The sequence below is a fragment of the Harpia harpyja genome, chromosome 1, assembly GCF_026419915.1.
Source record: "Harpia harpyja isolate bHarHar1 chromosome 1, bHarHar1 primary haplotype, whole genome shotgun sequence".
In the NCBI taxonomy this organism is placed as follows: domain Eukaryota; kingdom Metazoa; phylum Chordata; class Aves; order Accipitriformes; family Accipitridae; genus Harpia; species Harpia harpyja.
In genome coordinates, this window is record NC_068940.1 from 12,638,876 (window position 1) to 12,661,170 (window position 22,295).

General features: G+C 39.6%; 1 protein-coding gene across 7 annotated transcripts in view; it reads right to left on the bottom strand.

Moving 5' to 3' along the window:
• The window catches only part of FARS2 (phenylalanyl-tRNA synthetase 2, mitochondrial), a 250,378-nt gene that overhangs the window by 63,389 nt on the left and 164,694 nt on the right, over window positions 1-22,295 (bottom strand). For all 7 annotated transcript variants that reach the window (XM_052779215.1, XM_052779162.1, XM_052779286.1 and 4 more), the window contains one exon: window positions 17,134-17,285. In XM_052779215.1, the coding sequence (XP_052635175.1) occupies window positions 17,134-17,285 (152 nt within the window). The remainder of the gene's footprint in view (window positions 1-17,133; window positions 17,286-22,295) is intronic.

Genomic DNA, 22,295 nt, shown 5'->3' on the forward strand with positions numbered 1-22,295 from the left:
TTTCTTCCCATCTCTTGATCCCAACTTCTAGTCCAGTCTTTGACTAAGAGTACGCAAGAAGCACTGGTAAGAATGATAGGGTAAATAACCAGATTACAAAATTTACTACTGAAAAAATAGGTAGAAATAAAATCCAGCAATGTAGAGAGTTCATTGCAGGAAAACCCATCACACCATCCCCCAAAAGATCAAGAAATTTGCTCAGCAGAAACATGGTGAACAAAAGCTAGAATCTTCCTGAAGGAACAAGAAAAACAAAACACTTAAAGTATTATAATGCCAGCATAAAAGTCAATGTCATGTGCTCACCGTGGATACAGGCTCACTCTGATCTCCACATCAAAAAAATATATGGAGGTAATAAAGGGTCCTAGAGCCAGGCAGCAAAAGTTATTAGTCAAAGACAGACAACTGAATTAGGAATGACTGACAAGATCAGGGCTGTTTATCTGAAAGATAACAACAGGACTGAATAAATATGCACAATATAGCGAAAGTTAATTAGGAAGTATTTTTTACTTGCCCTCCTAATACAAAGTCAAACAGAACCAAATCACGTTTCAAATTGATACTTTGTTTTAAAAACAAGGGATGGATAACCTGTGGAACTCATTGCCACAAAATACTAGTGATGCCAAGAATCAAGAGGATTAAACTGCAATTGGATATGTACACAAATAATCCCTGCAGTTCCACTATAAGCAATCACTAACAGATGGAGATTAGGGAGACATTCTGTAATGAAGATATCATTTCCTAACAGTTTAGGGAAGGATTTCATACACTGCCCTCTGTAGCATCCTAGACTTGCTGCTGCTGGCTACACAACACCCAGCTAGAGGGACACTCACCGTGTTATTCCAGCACTCCCTGTGTTTCCAGGGCTCTTTTGCTACCAGAACTGTTCAGTGGCAGCAGGTACTAGGTGCATGCCAGATTTTACATCTGAAAGGATGTGCAGATCCTTTAAGGCATGTTTGGGCTGTTATCAAGCAGCCTTGATTAGAAAAGTCAAACTTCTGCAGTTAAGGTAAACTTTGTGTAATCTCACAGCCCTTCCTAATACTTAAGCAAACTAGTCCTCACTCTCTAGTCTTCTGAGAGTTTATTTTCCATTATATCATTACATCTTTTAATTTCATGTAAAAGTTATTAATCTTGTTGGTTTTTTGAGACACAGGAACAGACTGTAGGTAAGAACAAAACCAAGAACAGTACACCTTGATCACATCTTCATGACACTACATAAACAAACTCACAGAGCCTCTTCCAAAGCAAATACATTCCTTTTTAAGACAGGCTCTCCTAAAGGTAGTAAGATTCTTTGTAAAGAGGGTATCCTTTAGTAATGGAAATTCTGATAGCCCTGCCAGCACCCCTAAATGCCTGTAAGTGGCAAACAATAAACCAAAAAACATGATGAAGGAACCTGTTTCCTAGCCAGGCAAACCAGGTGTGATTGCAATACAAAGTGAAAGTTCAGCTTGGCAAAGTCAGTCAGCAATGGCTAGTTACCTCCTCCCTTCCTTCCTACCTGCATACTTGCAAGAGTTGACATTCTTGTATCTAGGAAAAAAACCCTTCTTAGTTCCAGCCTTAGTTGCTCTTTCATGCTCTATACCTGGTTGTTCTGGTGCTACAATATGAGAAAATTTGATAATGAATCTGTATTTTTATTTGCCCTTAATAAAGTTGGGGATGATTGATTTTTCACTCAGAGGCAAACAGTTTTCACAACATATAAAAATGTGGCTAAGCAGAATGCAAGTGTATAGCTACAACATCTAGGTGCTTTCTGTAGTTCCAAAATACCAGAAGACTGGAAGGACTTCTGAATGCAACTGTAATGCAAATCTCTTTATTAACTACCACTTTACTGAGCAAATATCAGCATGTCCCTCCTGAATAACAAGAGTATTTCTAACAGCAGTCATTGTATTTCTTAATGGAGAACTGAATTCACCGGCAATAAAGTCTAGGTTCCCTGAAGAAAAATGACTTTGTGCTCTCTGTAGGCAGATTGGGTTTTAATGAGCAAAGGAAACACAAAGGGACTGATCCTAATCCCACTTAAGTCAATGGGATGGTTTCTACTGACTTCAGTGGGCTTTGGATGGAGCTCTGAGGTCCTGATTTTGCATTTGTCATACTCCCAGCTTCACTGAGAACAACAGGGAGTTTCAGTGTCACTCAGAGAAGAACAGTTCTTCAACAACTAATATTACCACTTACTCCAACATGGAAAATGCCCCATTATAAGCAGGGGGGGGGGGGGGGAAATCAATTGCTGAGAATTTCAGATTGCATTTTCAAAAAAATGAACTCTTTGGGATGACACTCAGTAGGCTCATCTTTTGCCAAACCTGATTGTGAAGAAAGTGCATTTAAGTGCTCCAAATGTATTATAATCTTTTCCACTATCACTTACAGGTGCCTTGCTTACAGCATATTTTATTTTCAAGTCTACTTATTTTAGTAATCGTGTTTTCCAGCACCAGAATGATCTGTTCATGTGGAACTGGTAGAATGTGTTGGACAAACTAATACACTGGAATAGTAACTTACCATGGATGACAGGTTACATGGGACTTTTTAATTTACAGTCTATAATATACAGCTTAAAAGACACAGCTTTTTCCTGCCTGTATGGTATGGTACTGTTGTGCTTTGCAAGCCATTACTTCAGTGTATGCCTGACCTACTCGTCAAGTAAATTCTTTAATGACCTTAATAAATTACATGTAAGCTTTGAGGACACAATTCTTCAATTAAAACTAATAGTCATGATTGCAGCATCTCTCTATGGTGCTGCTGCACTCTGTTGGCAGTATGCTATGCAAACACAGCTGGGGTCAACAAAGAAGTGTTCTTCAGAACTGTTTCACAGCATTTCCTCCATTTGATAGTCTGACCAGTCACAGATTTTAGCTCTTGCCCATCAAGAGCTTGCAACAGCTTTGACTACTTGTTTATCACAGCATATGTGCATATATATTCTTTTCCTGTGGATGCTTCTTTTTATTCATACTTACAGTGAAAATGACAAGCAAACAGTAGATATTCTCCATAACAGGATTAAAGAATAAGTCCAATTAGTTTGAATTTACAAGTCAAAGCAGATCTATTTTATAAATAGGATTTCTATCAAAAATAATCAATAAATAAAAGACAGAGACTAATACATGTTAACTTCAGACTGCTACAATCTCCAGCCCTAGTAACCTTCAGGTTTCTGGAGTATCATCACACTGAAACCCATAGCAGAATTCCTGATTTAAGGACCAAGATTTATTTCCTCTGAGCTAGAGCACATTCTTCGTGTGTAGCATACCACTTGACAAGACTGCTTACCCGCTGCAAGTTGCTCCACTAAGGAGAGGAATGAAGCACAGAACAGGGAATACCTGGGTAGGCAGCACCTCTGCAGGGACAAAGGTGGCACCTGAATGCATTCAGAAGTCTAATTACATAGCAAAAATAACGTGCATGAATTGTGGTTGCAGTTATTTCTCATATGCACATTTTTTAAACTCTCAGCCAAAATTTTCAAAAAATATAGGTGTTTGGTGAATTCTTCTTTGGTCTCATTTTCAGAAGTGCTAAACACCAACTTCTGAGAATCATGGCCCTTTAAAGCTTCTTAATTCAGTTATCCAGAAAAGTCATCAATGTTGAAGAGATTGGTCTTTTTTAGTTACAGTGCTTTTTCCCTGTGTCTTTTTTTTCATCTTTGCTTTCCTTCAGCTTTCATTCCTGCCTTGCCCAATGCTCCAAGCAGAACTCAATAGCTGCAGAAATACTTCTTTTAAGGCAAGAAATTTCACCCTGTGAACACACTGCCATACTCAAAACCAAAACTGCAAGTTGAAAGGCAGTGGAGAACCACTCTGAATCCCTGAATCATCCTGAGGCTTCAGCTAGCTTATGTTAGTGGACAGGAACATTCGGTTTTCTGGACCTTTAAAAAATTTATACCATTAGTAACAGGAGAACTTTTGCTTTAACTGCTTCCACATATGGATATCATTGCTTCAGCTAGAAATCAACCACCTTACGTCCTGCTTTCTGTGTGCTGCTACAAGGATTGCAGATGAGGAAAACAAAAGAAAGACAATAGATGTTGAAACTGAATGTAGAAAAAAAAGAGTGAATGGGGGAAAGAAATATTCATTACACAGAAGACAAGTTTAAGGTAGGTATTGAATGCATGTTGCATAGCAATTTTCTGTTCTGTATTTGCCTAGGTTGATAGTTCTCCCTCTAGTACACAGAAATGTTCTTTTCTCCAGAGAGATAATACACTGTATATGATGGAATTGACCTCATCTGATAGAGGGAAGATCAAAGAGAAAATAAGCATGGGTTCCAAGCAGATTTGAAATCCAGTAGATTCACAACATATATAAAACTAGCACAATTATACACTAGTGAAGCACATTAATTTAGTTGTACCAAACCAGCTTAGAAACTTATACCTAAAATATTCTCCACTGAGCTGAAAGTGGATTTACTTCAAAGTTAACACAAGGAACTGGGTTAGTAATCAGGAGAGTAGAAGACCTTGACTTTGTAATGTTAAACATCTACCACTTTAGAACTGCATAAACACACATTCAAATTGGTGACCCATAATGGCTATTATCATGATCTACTAGGTTAATACTCAGTTTCACAACTGGTATATAACTGTAATTCCTATTTAGAAAATGGACTGTAAAAGCCCCAAAGGACCCACTGAGGTCCACTGAGGAAAATACTGTATAAAAAGGGAAGATTGAGATCATATAGATATTCTATATATTTAAACATGCAGGAAATAGTTACTGTCACACTAAGGTATAAGACGACACCATTTAATCTAGTATCCTGCTGATAGAATTGTTGCAGGGCTGTATGAAATACAACAGTGCTTTTATAAATACTGCAGGTCCATAATTCATACTAGGATTTCAACATGACCCCAGGCAGATGTCACTTACGTTCTGAAGCACGAGATTTGACAGCCTTTGCAATTTTTGTGTAACCATAGAGGTTAATTTGGTCGAAAGATATCCAGTACTGCAGACTCATTACACACCATGCTGCACATTTTAGTTAGCTTTTTGAATGTTTCCTCTTGGACTAATACGATGGGGAAAGATGGAACTACTGGTTTCTTTCATCATGTTCAATTTTTTTAAACACTGCTCATGTATTCTCTTCCCTTTTTTCAAATGAAATTACGTTATGTTCAATGACCTTTTTTCTCCTCACATCAGAGTATCATCTTCCTCCAAAAGCTGTGTATTGAAATACTCACATATCTTCACCTCTTAAAACACTGTGAATGGGAGAATTAGCATTACGATCAAAAATACCTAACAAAGCACAAAAGATGTCAAGGTTGATTTTTTCATAGTGTCCCATTAAATTGTGGACATTTGGGTTTTTTGGATACTCTATGAATGACAGCAAGGGTGTGGTTTTGAAAGGTTGGGAGCTCCCACAGTACCCAGTGATTTCAGTGGGAGTTGCTAACACTCAGAAGCTCTGAAAATAAGGACTCATTTTATAAAGCCAAACCCAGGAATATCTGCATTAGCAGACACTAAGAAAAATGTCTGCCTAAATGACACAACCCACAGTTAAACACTTGGCTTTGCATAATTGAACCTAGCCACTTACTTCAAGAAAAACTTGAATCCTAGTTGATTTTCACCTGCTCAGTACACATCCCATCTACCCAACAGAACTGAAGGCAATTTTTTGACCAAAACTGTTAAATTTCCATTGTGGCTTGTCAGACGTGTGACTTAATAGTTTGGCCTCCTCTGTTTCACTGGTCCACGGGATGAGGGTGGCAATATCTCAGCTGAGAACCATGAGACCTTCATGTATAAAGGTAATAAAAAACCCCACAAGAACTACATTAAATCAGTCTTCATCTATCTCCTTTCTGGTGTTCATTCACGAAGTATGAACACAAACTATTCAAACATTACAAGTATGAACAGTCATTCATTTCCTTACTATCCATCTGTCCCATACATATACTAATAGGCATGAAAATACTAAACATAAATCTTTTCTTCATCCTCAGAATAATTTTTAAAAGGCACCCTTCCCTTGCATTTCTGTGTGATGCCTGATAAATAATAGATCAGTTGCATGGTGTTAGTGTTAATATTAATGTTACCAGACAGCATTTGATAGAAGCAGGACAGAAACCTAAATTCCAGAGGATAGAACGGCAGCAGTCACCATCTAGATGTACATTTTGCAGGTCAGGTCCATCTCTCTAGTATACAGACATATATGGGGTGCAGAGTCCCATGAATTTCTATTCCATGTTTATCCCAGGGACAAGGACGCTTAGCACTTGATAGAACTTGGCAACAATTTTCTTAAACAGATTATTTAAAGTTAACTGATAGGTTAAAATATCCATCAAGCACAAAACAAATAATGGGAAGACATTGTGATCTGTTTCAGGAATGCTGACATTTGTTCTGAAATTCAAGAAAACCTTGTTTCCTCAGTCTAAATGTTGACATTTTCCCGCACGGAGATAAATAACCTTTGGGCTGCTTAATGCTTTGACTCAGCTTCAAGAAATCCTTCCTAGCTATAGGGTTTTTTTTCCCTACAAAAATGTGTTCTGGATCCATAAAATATAAGGAGCAGGATTAATTATTCAGTGCTAAATCCATCTCTCTTCTGTGCAGTAATACTAGGAAGTGAAGAGGGGCATATAAAGACTTTTTCCTCTCATCTCCCATCTTGGCATCTTTACAGGATGTATGTTTGGCTGAATCTAGCCTAAGAATTAGGGGCCTGGCCACCATTTTACCAGCTTCAACACAGTTCTGTGAAGGCCTTGTCAGGAGATGAGTGCGAATGTGTGCAGGCACCGTGCACGTGCAATTCTTAACACACAGAGGACAGCAACGTCCATCATCCTAAGAAATGCTTGATGTGGCTGTCTCAGTACTGTGGTTGCTTTCTGTGGCTAGAAAGATTCTCCTAAGAGATAAGCAAATGGTACCATCTCTACCTTCCCATGCAGATCTCCATTTAAGAATTCAAGAGAATTTGAGAGAAACTCAGGATTAGCTACCAACGTGTTGCTGCTTCTTCACACTGCTAGGACACTACAGAAAGCAAACATACCATAATTTCATGCTAATTTCAAGCTGATTAAGGAGGAGTAGGACAAAAGTTGTATGAATTATGTGTCCATTGTTTTAAAGAAAAACTAGATTCAGGCACAGATCTGAGACCTAGCCAAAACAGATTTCCCTCCCTCACCCATATTCTCTTGCAGGGATTCCCAGCCTGCAGCACAGGCATCCATCACTGATGGCCTTGACAGGACTGGGCCACCTTGACTTTCTAGCCTGCTGGGGTAGGATGGCCAACTACAGCGTTATTGTGGGAGAATGGATGGGGCAGGGGTAGAGACCAAGAAAAGAGGGGAGGGGTATTGCATCTCACCCTCAGGCAGAAAGCAGAGCAGAGTGATGAGCATCCCAGGCAGTGGCAGGCAGAGACAGGGCAATGGCAAAAGCAGAGAAAACCATTTCAATGTGAAGTAGAAAGAGAGGGACAAAGCACCAGGTGAAGGAAGGATTCTTCGCCTCTTCACATGAAGTGAATTCTTACCCCATCCTAGCTGCTGAGTAGAGCCCTTTCAAAAGGCACTGCAAGACTAAACTGATTTCAAGCTCTTCAGAGAACACAGTATTTACCATCTAACAAATGTGATTACAAAAGCTTTCACTCTCTCTCTGATATACTCACAGCCATTGCAATGCTTCTCAAACTCTTAATATGCTCACAATTATGTACTATGAAAAACAGTTGTGCACGGAAGTAGTCTCATCCTCTGGTCTACAAGGACAGCAATTCAGTAGGATTTCTCTGAACTCAGAAGCACTCACAAGCCTATTGCTATCCCCTGTGCATCCTGTGGCAGCTGACTCCTTTAGCCATTTTTCACCAGCCCACTGCTTGTCAATAAATCACTGTGCTAATTCCTGTGACGCCTCCTGTGAAGTGCTTTGGGAATTGTGGTAAAGATTTCTGGGCTGCATCTGAGAACTGGTGGTGAATGGCTGACTCCAGGTTGACGTGATGAAGAAAGGTTAAGCTCTTCAGCCGAGCAGCCTCTTAGAAAGATTCATTGTGACTCCAGCTATCCCTTTTCTACACGGCAAGGCTATCCTCTGCATCTGCCTGAATACATAAGGGAGTTGACATTTGTCTTACGTACTTAAGTTTTCCTCTCTTCTCATTACCCGTGAAGGGTGATTACATTTCCTGTGGAATATCACTGGTGATACATCACACTTCAGGACTGTGTTTCCCCCCTCCCCTTCGAATGGGAACCTGTGGTTACTTCATCTTTTTCCTTTCTTGAATACCAATCCTCCCACAAGCCTGCATGTTAGCCACCAGCCTCCCACCAAAGAAGAATAATGGGACTCCTACTGAAGCTCATTAATAGTAAATTATTTTCAGTTAGTGAAGACGATTTTCTCGGTGAAGTCTTTGAAGAGCCAGGGATGGTACAGCACAATTGATTTGAATACAATGGTTTGAAGGAAACCTCAGACTTCAATAGTGAGCCATTAAGAACAGCTATTTGTATGGTGCCTGTCTGAACACTAAGGATAGGAGGGAAGATAGAGTCTGTCTTTCCTGATCTGTTTATTATTCTTTTTTTTTTTTCCCCCACCAGATGGTCTTCAAGTAAACACTGGCATCAGAGGTCTGAACTGGCAGTCACAAGCTGTGTAAAAAGCTGTAAGAACTCACACTTTATTGTATAAAGCAAGGGTTTTCTTTTTAAAAAATTTTTTTTCTTTTTCTTTTTTGTAAAACAAAGTCAAGGCATTTACTAGTATTTTTCAAGTGCATCCTTCTGGCAGATGAAGCAAGAAATGGCCAGCATAAGCAGATGCCGAACAGTTCAAGGGCACACTGTTTCTACAGGACAGACTCCTCTGTCCCTCCTCTCACAGTTCTTTATGACACTCCTAGATTTGGGCAGGGAACTGCTATTTGGGGGACTTTCAAAGCAACCTGAGGGAATTAGGTATCTGAATCCACACTGGAATTCAAAAGCTCTAGGCCAAGCATTTAAAAACCTTTGAAGAGGTTCCTTAACAAAAATATGCAGACAGATTCCAAGTCTACACATGTATACATAATAAATATAGCACTGAAAAAGGTCTACTTCCATATCAAACAATACTTTCTGGCTTGTGCTATAAAAGTGCATGCTCATTTTTGCTATCTCCGACTTCACCCAGCAGGTACTACAAAGAAGCTGCAACAGAGCTGGTTAAAATTCAGAATTTCTAAAATATCTTGAAAAGTCTTTTTTAAACAAAAATATGTGCATATTTACTCAATTCTCTATATTCTTTTCTATCTGGAATGTTTTTGCTGGGGAGGAAAAGGAGGAATTAAAAGCTTTTCAGTTCAATTTCCTCAAAAATAAAAACTAGCAGATGGCTGCCCTGTGCTCCATGAATGCCCCTGCTACTGCACAGGATATCTGGGAAAGCTAAACTCTGACAGTCTCAGTCCTGATGGGGGACAGCAGGACATCCAGATTGCTAGAAAATTGGAAGTGCAAGACACCCTGGAGCCATGTAGCAATCAGCATGGCAGGGTTACCTTGTAGTTACAGACACGGAGCCAAAGGCTGGGCTCCTTTGAACCTCTACGCAGCCAGGATGAAAACCTCACTGTCTCAGCCCTCAGGTGGTAGATTATCTGGGCTCTGGTGGGACATGAGCAGAACCCGAATGTCTCCATAAAGCATCTCTCTCTGGGCAGCCCAGTCTTTAAATGAATTTGGCCAGAAAGTCCCTGACCACCTCTAAGTAGGAGCTGCTATGAGAATGGTGCTGCTATTTCTACACAGCTGCTGTTCAAAGGAGAAAAGGCAGGGAGGAGGAAGAAACCAAAGAGTAGTTGGGGCCGCTCCAGCTGTGAAGCAAGCAAACACCACTGGATCTGGGGCACAGGGGAATGCCTGACACACACACTAGGAGTAAAATGCACTCAAAAGCATGCAACCTCCATTACAGGCATGTTTTCTAAGCTGAAGCCCATAAGGCAAAAGAAACAACAGAAAAGGTTCTCATTCATGAGGGAAAACAGGTGACACTGCTCCTGGTTGGGACGAGAGAGGGAAAAGAGAAGAGGGACTGGGAGTACTACTATAGTGCTTTAACTAGCCACTATATGGTCTTCAGCGACAGCTTAAGAAAGGCTCAGAAGTCAAACAGTATCCACTGACAGAGTCTCCCATGAACAGTTAACCTATTGCAAAAATAATAGTCTTACACTCATTTGACCAAACAAGAGAAAAAAAATCCAGAGCTGGAGAACCGAGTTCATTCATAGGAAACCAATGTTCTGCTAGCTACTGTCAAAAGCAGCTTCTGGGTTGTTTTTTCTGCAGAGAAGCTGCTGCTGGGGCCTTGCCAGTTCAGCAGTTAAAGGTAATCTCAAAGAATCCCTCAGCAAATTGTAAAGTGCTCAGGCTGAAGAACAACAAGGTGTTCAGGGACTGAACTGATTGTTTTAATTTGCATAATACTAGCAGCAAGCAGCACTTCAGAATTATTCTGCTTAATTCACCTGTTCCAGAAGCAAGACAAAACCAAGCCACCTTCAATAAATAAACCAGACCTAAAAGTATTTGATTTGATCTCCATCTAGATAAGCAAAAGTGCAACAAATCTGGTAATAAAAAGGAAAATTATGTTATTACATTCTTTTTTCTATATACTAACAGGGACCTAGGGGTGTGCATTGACACAACACAGCAGTCAATAGGATCTGACTCTTCACTGTCAGATCCATTCCTTTTGCTATTAGGAAAAGAAGAGAGACAGGTCGTCTGAGTACTCCCAAAGTCTCTAAAGATGGTGCCACGGTGCACCTACCTTCCTCCTTCACAGCAGCCAATACATTTCCTCTCACTTCATTTAACAGACTGTTACAAATGTGCAGATCTTACCCCAGAAGTGTGCAAGTAATTCACTCAAAGGCAAGAATAAATCCTCTATTACCTATTCCCCACTTATATTTTTAACAGCATAGCCATCAAAATGCAGCAAATCAACTTTTCCCCCTTACTGTCTCCACACTGCCCATTCAGGGTATTTTTAGTTGTTCTGATTAAAAATTTACCTCTTAAGTACCACTGAGGACACAGTGCATTTCTTGATTACAGTTTTGTATACTTTTTTCAGCCTACCTACATATCTTCCATACAAAGGAAGATGTGGAGGCATATCCTTCCTTCTGTCCTTCCTTCCCTTCTCTTTCTAACAAAAAAGAAATTTTAATATCAAACTTTAAAACATCAGGTCCCAGACCAGTACGAAAACAACCTCTCTGCAAAACGCAGAAAGTACTTTTTCAGAATGAGCATGTGAGGCCATCACACCTGACAGGTTTATGCAAGCTACCTAGATGAGGAAACACAGCATGCTAAGCTGAAAAAAACATCTGCAGGGCTCACCCAAAACAAAGATAAAGCAGTCTTGGTGTTTCTGGATTCTCTTTGGGGTGCTGCATTGTAGGGGACAGGGACTTATCCCCGGGCTCTCCTCTCTGTCTGTCCTCTTCATTGGGGACAACTCAGGTCAAAAACGTATTCTGCTACTTCTACCACATATTCTATCATGTGTGATTAGCCAGTATTTCCTCTATTACTTTGGACAGGTATGCTTTCATTACCATCCCTGGAATTCCATGTGTGTGTAGTCACAATACTTACCTGAATGTCTCAGAAATGCAAGACACTGGGATTCTCTGCATGGCAGCAGTTTTGATTTGTTTATTCATAGCAGGCAGAGACCCTTCTACCTTTTGACTGCCATTCAGCCAGCCTTTCTTTTTCCCTGTGAAACCTGTTTCCTTTCTGAAACTGGAGAAGTCTTGATCACTGAAAAGGAGATTACTTTCTGATTTAACTTCTGAAGGTCATTCCTATTGATTAGACAGCTTAGACGAGTAGTAGAAGGTCTGAACTTAAAGATACGGAGGGTACAACAGCCATTGCAAAAAGTAAGGAAAAAAACCCTGACTTTCTCTTCTCCCTTCAGTATCAATACAGTCCAAAATATTCTCTTTGGTTTTGCAAATGTTTTTTCACTAGAATGTTCCAAAGGGAAAAATGTCAGCCACAAATCCTCACTCATCATGTATTTGCACAGCAATGCTTAAAGGTCCTTAAAGATCTCGAAGGATTTGAAGGAAGTAATTCAGTCAGGCAGCAGGAACAGTGCCACTGCTTTCCAGTGGCTGGTCGCACGGCTCATGCAGCATACAACAGCTCAAGGCAAGTCACAGCGAACTGATTTTACACACCATGCACAGAAAAATATGTTCCACAACCCAAATGTATGAAAATCTAAATGTTTGCTGCTAATGCATCAAGCAGAGAGAGCTTAAATCCACAAGATGGACTGTGGAAAACATTTTGCGCACTGCAAAGGGACATTTTTTCTCTGTTCTGCTTGCCTTACAGATACCCCACTCCTGTTCTTGCCATAACCACCACAGTTTCACTCAGTTTCCTTGGCCTTTCAGCAAAGCCACAACTTTTTCTTCATATCTGCTGATTTATTCTTTATATGCCTGAATAATGGGTGTGTTACAGCCATGTTTTGTGTTATTCATCTTGGATGAAGTTACACCATGACTGTGTTATCAGGACAAGCCTGATACAACATTTAGGTTCCAAGAATACCCTAAAAATCAGGTGACAGTGGGCCTTACTTTTCCATCCACATTCCATTGTACAGGTCTGTGATGGTCTCTTACATTACAGGCAATGGGAAAGTATCAACAGCTGACAGGATCATCCTCTGAGCTGTTCAGTCTCACGTACTACTCTCTCCCTCCCCCAGATGCATATTTTGAATGCAAGAGCCATATCTCACACAGGTGATGCTCCTCTCTTGTTCAAGGATCTCCTGTTCCCAGATTTCCCAGTCTGATCGCGGATCTACGCCCCCTGAGCAGCTGCCTAGGGTCCCAAGTGCTGTTTGGCAGCTGAGATCCATAGGCCGTCTCCTCTCATGTGATACCTTGTGCAGACACACATCTGTAATGTGGAGAGGTGTGTGGGGATTGCAGACATCTGAAAAGTCCATGTTCTCCTTTTAGTTCAACGCTTTTGATTCAAAAGAAGCGTTTGGGGCAGGTGGACTTGTTTGGAATTGCTGGGATGAAAGCAAAGGGAGGAAGTTCTTGTGGATCAGAGGACTCTTGCTGAGCATCCCTACAGTTATCCTGGTTTCCAGAATCATTTTATGCAAAAGCTACCTACTTCAACTTAGTTGCTAAAACTCAGTTCTCTGCTTAGAACAGAGCACATGGATTTCTTTGCTCTGTGTGGTCTACCTGTTGCACTGGTGAACAGGAATTTAGAGGAATGACAAAATTCAAGAGAGATAAATACAGAAATGTCTACATGTCCCAACTACTGCTAGTACATTATTTTCTAATAGGGAATGCTTATTTTTCCACCTCAAAGTAACATGCGACTGCAGTATGAAATAACTTTCTGCTTGAAACATTTTACAATTGATTGAGCCCCACTAGACTGGCATCCTTTACAATTAGTTTCAGCTGTAAGGAAAAGAAAATAAATTTTTTGCAGACTAAACTGAACCAAAAAGTTTATTTTCTGGAAAGCTTTCTTCACACATTGCACATTACTCAGTTCACCTCAATGCTGTGTCTTGTTTAGTTAAGTTTATGTAAGATGCATTTAGGCTGGAACAGTTCTTAATTACCCTAGCACAGTAACTTGACATTCTCCTAAATTTGTGCTTTTCAGCAATGAGACTCTTTCTTGCTGTATCTTTTAATTGCCTGTGCTTTCCTGGAAGATGTCTCAACATTATCACCTTACAAAGCAGATAATCAAGATTTACTTTTTTTCCCAGACATCTCTTCCTTGTTTAAACAATTACTTGTTCATGCTTTTGTTCCCCCCTTTCCTCTTCCCTGTAGAGGAATACATTTTCACTGCTAATACACACCGTAATTGCAATGTACTGGAGCATGGTTAACAGTCCGAAGCCCAGTGGAACCTTGAAAGGTTTCTGAACCACAGAAAAGTCTGTAAGGTAACTACAGAGTGTCACAAAGACAGCTTTTATAAAGGATCTTAATTAAAAGACCTCTTTCTGTGTTCTAAATTAGTTTTATTTGTATAGCACTTTCTGTTTTCCAGTGTTTATAGCCCTATAACTAAGAAAGGTAGTTTAAGAAGGAAAAGACTGCCAAATGTCCTAATTCCTCTTGAAACCGGTATTTTTGAAGGATGAAAAAAGTCTGCATTTTAAATTCTAGAAGTGATTAATTACAAGCATGACTTATTAAGCTGCTTGTAAGTAACTAACATTCAAGACAGTAGCACTGCAGGCTTCCCTATCCTATACACTTTTCTCCCATCTTCCACACCAGAATCACTACAAATTCAAGATAATGATTACAAGCATCTGTATCTTTAACATACAGATCCATAGCAGCACTGAGGATCTCTTATGTTAATTTCTGTGCCCAGAGGCTTTTCTGCAACACTGAATTAAAGAAGCCACTGTATCGTTCCTGTAACAAGACAATTATCTTGGAATTAAGACTAAGCAGAACACTCTTTTCAAAGAGTCAGTCTTCCAAAAGCTTCAGAGAACAGACAAAATAACTTACACGGCTTACGTCATCGGTCTGCAAAAGTCACATATCTGCACACACCCTGTTCTAAGGAGAAAGGGCAAAGTAACTATTATGTTACAGTCTTTATCTATAATTCTTTTTTTAATGAGGTAGATAACCTCCTTGGAATTACTTTTTTTTAATGGGGCATTTTAAAAGATTTCTTCTATTGTTGTAGCAGTTGAACAAACTAAGAGGACTACAACATCACTTACCAACAATCCATTAGTGTCACCACCCACATTCTTCAGACATGAAGGTGAGAAATGTTTCCTTCTTGTAGTGTCAAAACACATTTGGATGCCTGCTGAGTGAGGGTTTAATGGCTTCAGAGGACAATTTAGGAAAGTCCTAAATCTGTGTGACAATTCTCAGTAAGCAGTCATCCTTCCCATCTATTTGTAGAAGTCACAGAGGGAACCAGAGGTGTATCCCTTGTGGAGGAAGAAATGATCTTGTACTGAACAACTGTCACCCCTGCTATATGTTCAGGATGTGTCAAAGCATATCAAAGGAGAAAACACATATAGTGGAAATCCAGAGTAGTGAATCCTGTCCCTACCTCACCACTCTACTAGCATGGAAGATAAAATTCTCAGTAAAGAAGAGAAGCATGAGCCATGAGCTGAGCCGTGACTGATGCAGTGCTGCTGGCAAGGCGCTCTCAGTGTATGTGGATTCCTCCAGTGAGCTGCAAGAGTAATCATAGAATAATACTGCCTCTGTTTGAGGGAGCAGGGAACAAGATTTCTCCAAACCTTCAGCCTTGGAAGAGCTGCTTACACTACACACAGGGTTTTCCCCCCAAGAGAAGATGTAACAACAAAGATGACTGCATGTTTGGTATCACCAGGAAGAATGTAGACAAAAAGTGGCCATGAACACAGAGGTGTTATACATACAATAAACATTCAGCATGAATGAATGGAAAGGACCAGTTCCAAAAATGGGTCTAACATCCCAATTTTTACAAAAAATGTTGATTGTACTGTATCAGAACCATCATGATAGAAGACTATTAAATATATTTTCAGCAGGATCCATGTGAGCAGCCTTCAATGTCTATGCACTTGTGCTGACTGATATTAGGGTGCAGTCCAAGTGACAATAAGAAGTTATCCATACCTGCAAGAAACTTGCTTTTGAATTTCTCTGTAAGATACGGTCTTATTGTTCTTTACAATGAATAGTACTCATTATCTTATCCTAGCCTATATTTCTCTGCTGGACACACCGTTTTGAGTATAGGAGTAAGATCCTTTTGCATGATTTGCACGTGAGGACCATTCAAGAATTAATGACTCAAAGGTTTCAGATGCCCACAGAAATTCCATTGGCATTTCTGTTTCTTCACCCAGCAAAAACAGTCTCATATAACACCACACAAAAAGGGTAAAAAGGAAAAAAACCAAATAAATATTAATCCACTGCACCACCATGAAAACTAGATCATAGAATAATCTATCCATCCGGTCTGCAACACACATCAAATTCAAAAGAACAGCAGGTTCAAATACCTGGATGTAGAAAGAAAAAAACAACAAAAAACTATAGGTGTTGGAGCACAACATGAAGCATTTTCCTATCATCTTCAAAAACCACTGCAGTTAGGTTTACTACCTGCCTTTCTACAGCACAAAAAAAAAAGTCTCAAAGAAAAGAAATTATTTTAAACCCCATTTTTAGAAAGTTGGGTAGCCAGCAGCATATTTACTTCTTGATTTGGAAGCAGCAAATTGAAAAACAGTGCATATGTAATAACTGATACTTGTCAGTTTTTGAGACAACAGATAGTATCTGTTGGACAAGTAACCTGTGCACCCAATGATCTTGTCAGTACTGCTATATCCATAAGAAGGTATTCTGAAGCCTGAGAGATTGTTCAACGGCGCAAATAAGTGTCAGAAAGAAAGGAACAATGTCTATTTTCTTCTCCCTGTTGAACACCAACAATAGTATTTTGCAACAAATCATTATTAGCCCTGACATTTATAGTAAAGGTCTACTAGTGAATCAGGACTAGAAAAAGAAAGGAAGAGAACAAGGAGACAAACACCAGTCACTCAGCGAAGAGCAGGACAAGAATATCAGACATGTTATGGATAAGAGTGTCACGCACTGGCAGATGTATTGAGGAAAGCAGTTATTTGCTGCTGTGATTAACTGAGCACAACACATTGGGGTTGTGGTCTGAATACCAGAAACTCAGTAGTAGTACAAAACTGAAATATAAAATAATGTTTTTAAGTAAAAATACTTATTCTAGAAAGTGTTGTAAAAATGTTTTGGAGCTAAAAAATTAAATGTGCAAACACTGTAAGAATCAAGAATTTCTTGGTATACAGAAGTAAAATATTTATATTCTGACCACAGGAAAAACGTGTTAAAAGCTTTACTTACTTTGGATGGGTAAATTCATCCACTAGGACAACCTTTTCTATCAGGTCTCCACCAATGGTTCGAGCCAAATCATAGAAATCATTCTTAGAGTATGTCTCAGAAGGCAGCCAAAAGGAGATGTCATTGATCAAAGGTGGATATCTGCTGAGTGGCTAAAAAAATTAAAACACATACCTTTATAAGTGGCTGGATTTGGTAAGTATACCTACAACTGTTTTGAACTTGTATAACACACAGAGTACACATTTTAGAAGCTTTCCGAAATGCTTTTTGAAGTGCAAACTGACCTCATGAACAACTGAGATGCAAGTTTTTATACTAGGAAATGTCTTTTAAAGATCCCCTCACAATCACTTTGATTCATTCATTCAGAAGAAAAAACTTGGTTTGTTTGCTAAAATCAGCATTTATGAGCCTGAATAGATAGAGTTTTGGATCAGAGCTCTTTAAAAGGAAGAGATCATTTTAACATGATTATTCACCGGTAGAATTGCACTTTTTAAAAGCATTTTTCAGATTTTTTACAGATTCAAAAATTCTTATCACATTAATGTATAAAATTGATATGTATTTTATATAATTCTTATATAACACAATATGTTTATTATTCATACTGTCCAATTTCTAAGAAAGTCTTATCAGCCAGTGCTGCCTTATTAAAATGTTACAATAAGAAACACACTTTGGCTTAAAAAGAGGGATCAGTTCACTTCCCAGTGGTTTTTATAGACATCCAAACATCTACAACAAAAAAAGTATTGCTGTTAGCATAATTACTAGTTCCACAAGTACCACAACAGACTCTTAAACATAAAGGGGCATCTTTGCTGCAGACAGAAAGACCTTGTCTCATGGTCAGAACAGTGTAACTTGTTATTTGCAAAAAAAGGAAGAGAAAGAGAACAAAATAATTATTAATTTTTCCGTTTTGATGAAACTTCCCCAGAGTCAATGGGTTTCAGATCTCACCTTTGCTAAGGCATTTCCCACTTTGAACAAAAAGAAAATGGTAATGCTCTTCTTCATGCCCTCTAGACCATGTAATACCTTACTTCTGCCTCCCATTAATACACTGCAGTTGAAATTTGAAATAAGTACTTTTGCGCAAGATTGTTGGGGTCTGCAGGAGAAAACATCTTTTCTTATTTTGCTTATATGTATATGACAGCTGATGTGTACACCTTGGTCTATACAGTATATTATCTCACTCAAAAATGTATTCCATGCCTGGGAATGTTTTATGATGGAGCAGTGAAATCCTAAGTGAATACCTGCTAAAGCCATAAACCTGTTAAAAAGGCAAATTTACAGCATGCTGATTTACTCAAATCCTGTTCTGTACAGTGTAAACCAGTCAATAAATATCTGATAAGGAATACAGTGCAAGTTTTAAATTAATAACCCCCCAGTGAATAAAATTGTGAATCACAAATGATTATCCAACTTGTTAAAGGAATAAACTTGTCAAATAAATTCATATTCTGCGCACCAAATTAAAAAAACCTTGCACAATAAATCCACCACACAAGAGCTTTTGATAAAACACTAATGAATGAAATGTAAATATCTCCTCTGCTATACAAAAGTCACAGCTGCAAATGCTGGAGATACTCCTCAGTCAACAACCTGATACATGTGTTAGTGTAAATAAAGTTACAATCTTGCAGTAGACCCCTATATTCTCACCTCACTCCTATCTACCACTATATTTACCACTGCTATATTTCAGAAACCTACTGAACACACTTCAAAGCTTGTGGGGACTAATCCAAAACTCACTGAACTCCCAGCTTCAGGACATTTAATTATTCAACCAGAAGATGTGGCTCATGAGCCTAACCATGACCCCTCCATTTGGGTAGGTGCCTACTTTCATTCCTACAGGTACAACGACACTAAAGAAAAATAAGTACATGTTCAAGTAACTCAGTAACATCCTAAACCCTGAAAGGAGCAGAGTACCCACAATTCATAGTGAGTGAGTATTTGCTATTAATTTCAAAAGAAGCAGGGTTATGTCAGGCACATGAAAACAGCATTCTCTTTCCCACTTAAAATGTGATGTACACAAGGACCCAATGTGGCTAGATCTTGCAAATGTACCTGGAACAGTCTGACTTACATTATCAATGTCATCAAATTCCATGTGAGCAAAGTTACTCAAAGATGTAATAAACTGTAGGGTCTGGCCCTCCTGGATTATCAAGTCTACAAGAAAACTGCTTCTTTGACTCAATCCATGGTGTTACTATCCTAGATAGAGAATTGTTGTAATTTTGTGTGTGCATGCATGTGTGTACACTTGTGTGTGTTACAAAGACTGGAAGGACAAATGCTTAAAACTGTAAGTGTAACTTTTTTATTATTAGGTACTAACCTTTTCTCAGACCCTTAAAATGCAGAAAAATCTTTTATGGTAAAAGGCAAGGCAATAATCCCGTATTATACTGTCCCTTCACCACCTGGCTGCAGTCAATATCATTGCAGTAAGTATTATATCAACACTAAATTTAGTATAAGGATAAAATTCCTAGTTCTCAAATGTATTGATCTGTTTGTTGTAGAGCTACATGAGCTACATAATTGTTTATTAGCTACACCTAAAACATGAAGAAGATAGGACAAGAGTCTCCAACTGGCAGGTCAAAATAAAGTTACTAAGTTTGTATTCAGGCACCCCAGCAAAGACAAACTGTGGTCCAACAGATCCTGTTGCCATCACTGTCCTCCTTTCTAAACTGTCCTGCCCTTTAATGACAGAGCAGTCTAAAGCCCATTGACTTTGATCCCTTTCCAAGTTCAAGGCAAATGGCAGCCCCAAAGACTGTTTCCTTATGAATTTACAGACACTTTAGAGGCTCCTGTTGAGAGTAGTGTGTTCTTCCCACTACATTTTCTGCTCTGCTGTCATCTCCAGCCGCCAGTCCCGGCTACATCCTCTTCACAACTTAGGTGTGCTCCAGCACAGTGCTCGGAGAAGCTAACAGGACGCTGGCTGGCTCCGCTGCCTGTGTGCTGGCCGACTCCTAGCACGTTGCCCAAGCCTGGAAGCCCCACCATCCCTCCTTCCACTGCCTGACCACCCCCCTTAGGTTTTTGGGGAACTGAAAAGAAGTTTAGGAAAAGGTAGAACTGATCCCACCTGCAGTGTGCTGCTGTGAGGTGCTGGCCTGGCCTGGCGGACAGCACTGATGATGCACATACAACTCTGCACCACTTCTTTGGTCCCATCAGAGCTTTGTCACCACAGCACTACTTTAAATGTTCTGTTTACTTTGCATTTCAAACACTACAGTGCACTATCGTTGACATTTTTCAACAGCCTCGGAAAACAAGAGTGCTTTCCCAGTAATTACACTATCTACAAGACTCCACTGAGCCTGTGTTGTAGGGAATATTGCAAATAATGATATCACATTTTTCAATCACCCAAGGTACAAGCATTTAGGAGTACTGAATTACTATAATTTTTTTTTAATAATGAAATGGAACCGTATGATGATCCACCCTCAATGATACATTTCTACTAGTCATTAGCCACACTTCCTTCTCTGGTTAATAAATAAGCCAAGTACTTGCTAAAACTGCAAGCTTTTCCCTCTCAGGATGCTAATTTTAGTACAGAAATGAGTAGCTGGACACCAGTGCTGTAGCCTGCTGTGCCAGCCTGCCTTGCCTGTGCCTAGATGTACCTGAAGAGCACATCACTGAAATCTCAGGGCTGTGACTCTTCTACATGTGTTTGTGATAGTTTAGGGCATTCCTCAACCCCAGCCCTCTGCTCTACCTTTCTGTCCAGGATTACTGCCCCTGCAGCAGCTGATAAAACAATCACATGCTCATTCCTCCACCACTGCAGTTCACAGCCCACTGTAGTCAGCTGAAATTTGCCACTTTCAGTTGTTTATGATAATATATGTTGGATGAAGTATTGCAGCAGCTTGAGGCATTGGGGGACAGCTGCCTTAAGTAGCAACAGGACCCACCAGAACTCATCTGTCAGCATAAAATAGCAAATACTTGGGCTCTGCGTACGTTGCCACACCAGGGCACTACTCCAGACAGCTGGAGGAATCAAGTGGTCACCGTAAGTGTAGTCTCTGTTTGTCCACACACGGCAAAGGATCATCAGCTAGTCTGGATCCAGATACCTCACAGCTGCACAGGAGAGAAAATACAATACATGGCAGAAGCCCTCACCTCCAGAGGAAAAACAGCTGGGGATAATGCACAGACAGTGCCAGCGAATGAGCCAGCACAAGGCCACAGACTCTCTATAGCCCACAGTCCTGAAAACCAGGATGAACCTTAGCACTTTCCGCAAATATTTGGCATTAAGAAAAAAAAAACCCCACAACACATTTTCCCAGATGCAGTAACCGTGAGTGCAACATGCCAAGGGGACAGGAAAAGTTTTGTGCTGTGGCTTTTCGCTCAGTTCCCTCCCTGCTGCTGGCTGCAGACACAATGGGGGGACATAACGAACAAGCGACAAACATGGCAAAGGAAAAAGCTGTACTTCTATTTTGACAGTGGCAACACAAACGCAAGGTTAACGACAACAGGTACCAAAAACTGGGTTAGCAACTCCACAGCAGCCAAACTATTAAAAAGCCAGCCACGCTTTACTGCCATCACCAGTTTGAGTCAGAAAAATATGAGACTTAGCAGCATAGGGGCTGTCAAGCTTTAACAGTCCTGCATTGCCCACGTTTTGGAGAAATATGTACATAAACTATACAGTTTTAATGCAACGTCATAGTCTCATCAAAATGAATGCTACAGTCCTGTAATAGCTAAGCCTTTCTTAATATATTCCATGGTGGAACTACATTAATTCAGTGTTATCATAGGAAATTTAAACACGTAACAGGCATGAAATTCAAATTTGCAAATTTACAACTGTAACTTAGCCCCTTTGCACATAATGAAGTTTCCTGTATTTGTGTGTATGCGCCTAGATTTACACTTGTGTATTTATGACCAGCGTAGACAAATTACAGTTGCTGCAGGAAACATAATTCTGAATTTCTTGGCTTGTCATGGCTTAAAATTTGCAGTCACAATGTTCCATTATGATAAGTTTTCTACCCTTCCCTTCACCAAATCAATTTTTTTCTTAGTTATATATAGTAAATTCTATATGTTCATACATGTATACA